Source organism: Perognathus longimembris, chromosome 2 (assembly GCF_023159225.1).
Source record: "Perognathus longimembris pacificus isolate PPM17 chromosome 2, ASM2315922v1, whole genome shotgun sequence".
In the NCBI taxonomy this organism is placed as follows: Eukaryota; Metazoa; Chordata; class Mammalia; order Rodentia; family Heteromyidae; genus Perognathus; species Perognathus longimembris.
In genome coordinates, this window is record NC_063162.1 from 47478686 (window position 1) to 47483181 (window position 4496).

The 4496-nt window shown below is 54.0% G+C and overlaps 1 protein-coding gene across 1 annotated transcript; it reads left to right on the top strand.

Moving 5' to 3' along the window:
* The first annotated feature begins 356 nt into the window (after positions 1-356).
* Ddit4 (DNA damage inducible transcript 4) lies at positions 357-2323 on the top strand. Its single transcript, XM_048338984.1, has 3 exons — positions 357-494; positions 615-874; positions 1190-2323. Exons 2-3 carry the CDS (start codon positions 676-678, stop codon positions 1678-1680), a joined length of 690 nt encoding a protein of 229 aa, XP_048194941.1. The 5' UTR covers positions 357-494; positions 615-675; the 3' UTR covers positions 1681-2323.
* Positions 2324-4496: the final 2173 nt, after the last annotated feature.

Genomic DNA, 4496 nt, shown 5'->3' on the forward strand with positions numbered 1-4496 from the left:
GTATCCTCACCCCCACCCCACCCCAGCAACGCGACCCTATAATAAACAAGTCTTTCCTTGATCCTCCCCTGCCGCGAGCGCCCTCAGGGACCTTGGCAGCTGCAGCCGCCGCGGATCCCTTCCAGAAAGGGGGCGTGGCCGTGGCTCGGGGTTCGGCCGGGAGCGTTCTAGGGTTCAGCGGGGGCGGGGCCAGGCTGCTGTCACCGGGCAGGAGAGAACGTTGCGAACGTGCGCCGGGAACTCATTGGCCGGGGTGGGCCACACTCCCGGGTCTCGATTGGTCCTCCGTGTGGAGGGAGGCGTGGCCTCGCCGCGCTCGCCCTTATAGGTTGCTGGTCCCTGCTGCTAGGGATCGCAGCGGCGCTTGGGGGGAGGTGCGGCCTGGTAGAAGCGACAGGTCCGGGCAGCACTCGGTGGTTGGCACCGGCTCGCGAACCCATTCGAGCGGCAGGACTCACTTGTCCTCGCACTTCTCGCTGACCGCGCTGTCGCTGGTGAGTGTCCTCTTCTGTACGTGTTCGTCTGGGCGCGGGCTCAACGGGGTCCTAGCGCTCGCTGTCCGGTCCCAGCATCCCCCTCCCCCGACTGACGGGGTCCCTCTCCTTGTCTTTCAGCGGCCTCTGCGCTCCCTCAACCCTGAGCTCATCAACCAACGTCCTGGCGTCCGACCTCGCCATGCCTAGCCTTTGGGACCGCTTCTCTTCGTCGTCCTCCTCCTCTTCAGCCACGTCCCGAACTCCCACCCCAAATCGGCCGCCGCGTTCCGCCTGGGGGTCGACGGCCCGAGATGAGGGGCTGGACCGGTGCGCGAGCCTGGAGAGCTCGGACTGCGAGTCTCTGGACAGTAGTAACAGCGGCTTCGGGCTGGAGGAAGGTGAGCAGTGGGCGGGTACCCGACCTGTCTCGGGGCGGGGAGGGGGGACTTCGAGCTGGAGGGGGGGGGTGCGCTGACAGCACGGTGAAAGGGGTCAAAGCCGCCGCCGCCGTGGCTGCTTAACCTTAGCCGGACTCCAATTGCCCGGGGCTGGAGCGGGAAGTGGAGTTGTAGTGGAGAGTGTACGACTGTGGAGTGGAAACTGAGGCACAGAGTCGGTGGGGACGGAGCTCTGCCTCCGTATTAAAGCAGCACCTCCCTCGCCTTGCGCGGCTTCATTGGAGTAACTCACGTGTGCTCTGCTCTCCCTTCCAGACTCCGTATACCTGGACGGGGAGTCCCTGCCCGACTTCGAGCTGCTCAGCGACCCCGAGGATGAGCACCTGTGTGCCAGCCTCATGCAGCTGCTGCAGGAGAGCCTGTCCCAGGCGCGCCTGGGCTCTCGGCGCCCCGCGCGCCTGCTGATGCCCGGTCAGCTGGTGAGCCAGGTGGGCAAGGAGCTCCTGCGCCTGGCGTACAGCGAGCCGTGCGGCCTGCGCGGGGCGCTGCTGGACGTCTGCGTGGAGCAGGGCAAGAGCTGCCACAGCGTGGGCCAGCTGGCCCTCGACCCCAGCCTGGTACCCACCTTCCAGCTGACCCTCGTGCTGCGCCTGGACTCTCGCCTCTGGCCCAAGATCCAGGGGCTGTTCTCTGCCAACTCTCCCTTCGTCCCTGGCTTCAGCCAGTCCCTCACGCTGAGCACCGGCTTCCGAGTCATCAAGAAGAAGCTGTACAGCTCGGAGCAGCTACTCATTGAGGAGTGTTGAACTTCAGCCCCAGGGGGCCGCACTTGCCCCCGTGGCACCGAGAAGGGAACTTTTGGGGTGGGTGGAGACCAGCAGGCCAGGACTTGAGGGACTGATGCCTGTGTTAGAAAACTGACAACAGCCGCCTGAAGGGCCGAGGTTGAGATAGTTGGGATCGAGATCAGGGAACAGTGTTTCCGAGGAAGTTGGCGCTGGGTTGGGTTGCAGGTGGCTCCCTGTTTGGGGCACATGCCCTTAGTACTGTAGCATGAAACAAAGGCTTTGGAGCCACCGGAGCTTCTGGCTGGATGTATATGTAGCATGTACCTTATCATTTTTTTTTTTGTTATTACTGATAGTTACAACAGTGGCGTAACTGAGCAGGGAGGGCAGCTGGGCTGCGCTGGCCTCTGCAAGGGGTGTGTGCTCCTGGTAGCCACCAGGAGGCTGGGAGGGTGGCCCAGGTGGTTTGTGTATCTCATGGTCTGAAGGGACCAAGTGTGTTGGTTGTTTTGTATCTTCTGTTTGGGGGACGGGAGCTTCACTACTGACCTGTTGTAGGCAGCGATCTTACAGGCGCATGAATGTAAGAGTTAGGAAGGGGTGGGTGTTGGGATCACTTACGATCTTTGACACTTGAAGAAAAAAAATAGCACCACACTTGAAGAAAAAAAATAGCACCTAGGAGCTGCGTCCAACCCATCATCCCCTGCCATGGATTGGGAGAGGAGCTATGAGGGGATGGGGCTGAGTGGGGCTTGGGGGCTGGACCCCCTTCTCCACAGGAATGCCACCTGGGTCTTCCATCTAGAACTGTTTACATGAAGATATTCACTGTTCATGAATACACTTGATGTTCAAGTATTAAGTCCTATGCAATATTTTTTACTTTTCTAATAAACATGTTTGTTAAAACAGTTGGGTCTCATATGTGCCATGAAATGAAAAGGAGGAGGAGGGAATTGAATGTTGGGAGTGAAGGTCGGGTTTTCATCAGACTCTGAGATCCACCTGTGTGTTCTTAGCCCCTTAGCCCTTCCAGGACTGCCTGCCAGCCTAGTAACAGTTAGGTAGACTTGCCATCCGTGCCAATTACTCTGGCTCCCTTGCCTCCCCTGGAGCTACCAGGGGAATGTGGAAAGCACCCCAGGTGAGAGATGAGTCAGACCTCCCTCAGAGCCAGAGTCTCAGTAGGGAGAGCTCACCTGGCCTCATAGATTAGAAGGCACAAGGGCCTCCTGAACCTAGGTACTAGGCCTTCAAGGATTAGATTTTTTTTATATTGATACTGGGCCTTGAACTCAGGGCCATTGTCCTTTATATTTTCACTCAAAGTTAACATTCTGCCACTTGTAGCTTTTTGCTGGTTAATTGGAGATACACATTTATTGACTTGTCTGCCTGGGGTGGCTTTGAACAGTGATCCTCATATCTTGGTCTCCCAAGTAGCTAGGATTCTGGCATGAGCTACCAGCACCCGAGATTTTCTTGCTATGAGAAAAATCTAGTCTGTTTGGTCCATGTCATGGGACTCATAATTTTGAGCTGTGACATAAAAAAAAGCTTAAAAGGAAGAGTTTGAAAGAGGTTTAGCCCAAGCTTCCCACCAGACAAAGAGCCTAGACACAGAGGGACTTGGCCTGGCCTGTGGGTGGAAGTGGGCCCAGGCAAATTGTAGGAGGGCTGCCCCAGGTGACCCTGACTCTCCAAGACTTCCTTATCACAAAGGTTGGGGTTGGAGAAGCTGAATTTCCTTATCAAAAAAGTTGGAGTGGGGCCAGAAGATTGGGATTAGATCAGTAGAAGGCCGAGGACGCTTCTCTCTCCCTCCACTCTTAGGTCCATCCATAACAACTAGAGTTGTTACTTCTTTTTTTCCCCCCTTTTTTTCTTCCCTCCCTGGTCTCAAACAGATACAGTTTGCCCAAGACTGTAAAACAGTGGTTCTTCCATTTGATGACATAATCAGATTGCTTGGGGCCCTGGTTAAAACAGATAGTTCTCAGGGCACTGGTGGCTCAGACAAGTAATTCTAGCCACTCCAGCTGAGATCTAAGGATCCTGATTTGAAGCCAACCAGAGCAGACAAATCAGTGTGATTCTTGTCTCCTATTAGCCAGCAAAAAGCCAGAAATGGGGATGTGGCTCAAGTGGTAGAGCATCAGCTATGAGTGGAAAAAAATGGGAAAAGATGATTGAGAGTGCCAAGCCCTGAGTTAAAACCCTTGTATTGGGGGGGGGGGGAAACTCTGAAACAAAAAACCCCACCACCACAACAAAAGATAGATTTGTCTGATACGTGGAGAGCAATGCCTTAGAAATCTGCATCTTCATCACAGATTCCATTCATAGCCCTGATTTTTGAGATGGCGTAGAAGACCCACATCTCTACTCAGGAGGCTGACATCTGAGGCTTGAGGTTTGAAGCCAGCTTCGGCAGAAAAGTCTATGAGACGCTTATCTCCAATTAAGCAGTAAAAAGCCAGAAGTGGAGTTGAATTCAAGTGGTACAGCACCAGCCTTAAGTAGTAAAATCTTTTTTCTTAAGTAGTCATAAGATACTTTAATGAAAATATAGGAAAAACAAACAACAAAGGTTACATATAAGCCTTACAGATAAATGCTTCACTAGTATAATACAACATGTATTCATTTCTCTGCACAAACTTAAGCAGTAAAATCTAAGGGACAGCACCCAGGCTGAGTTTAAGTTCCAGTATGCGTGTGCGCATCTTTGGTAGAGCTGTATAACTATTCCCCAAAATAAATCAATTGGGGTTGAGCTAGAGGTAGATTTTCAAAGGCATGGTGCTCACAGAAGGTGCCAAGAGCACAGT

Excerpts from the sequence above, each read along its gene's own strand:
- Ddit4 (XM_048338984.1), top strand. The coding sequence starts at position 676 with ATGCCTAGCCTTTGGGACCGCTTCTCTTCGTCGTCCTCCTCCTCTTCA. Across the intron at positions 875-1,189 it reads CGGCTTCGGGCTGGAGGAAG|ACTCCGTATACCTGGACGGG; the intron begins GTGAGCAGTGGG and ends TCTCCCTTCCAG.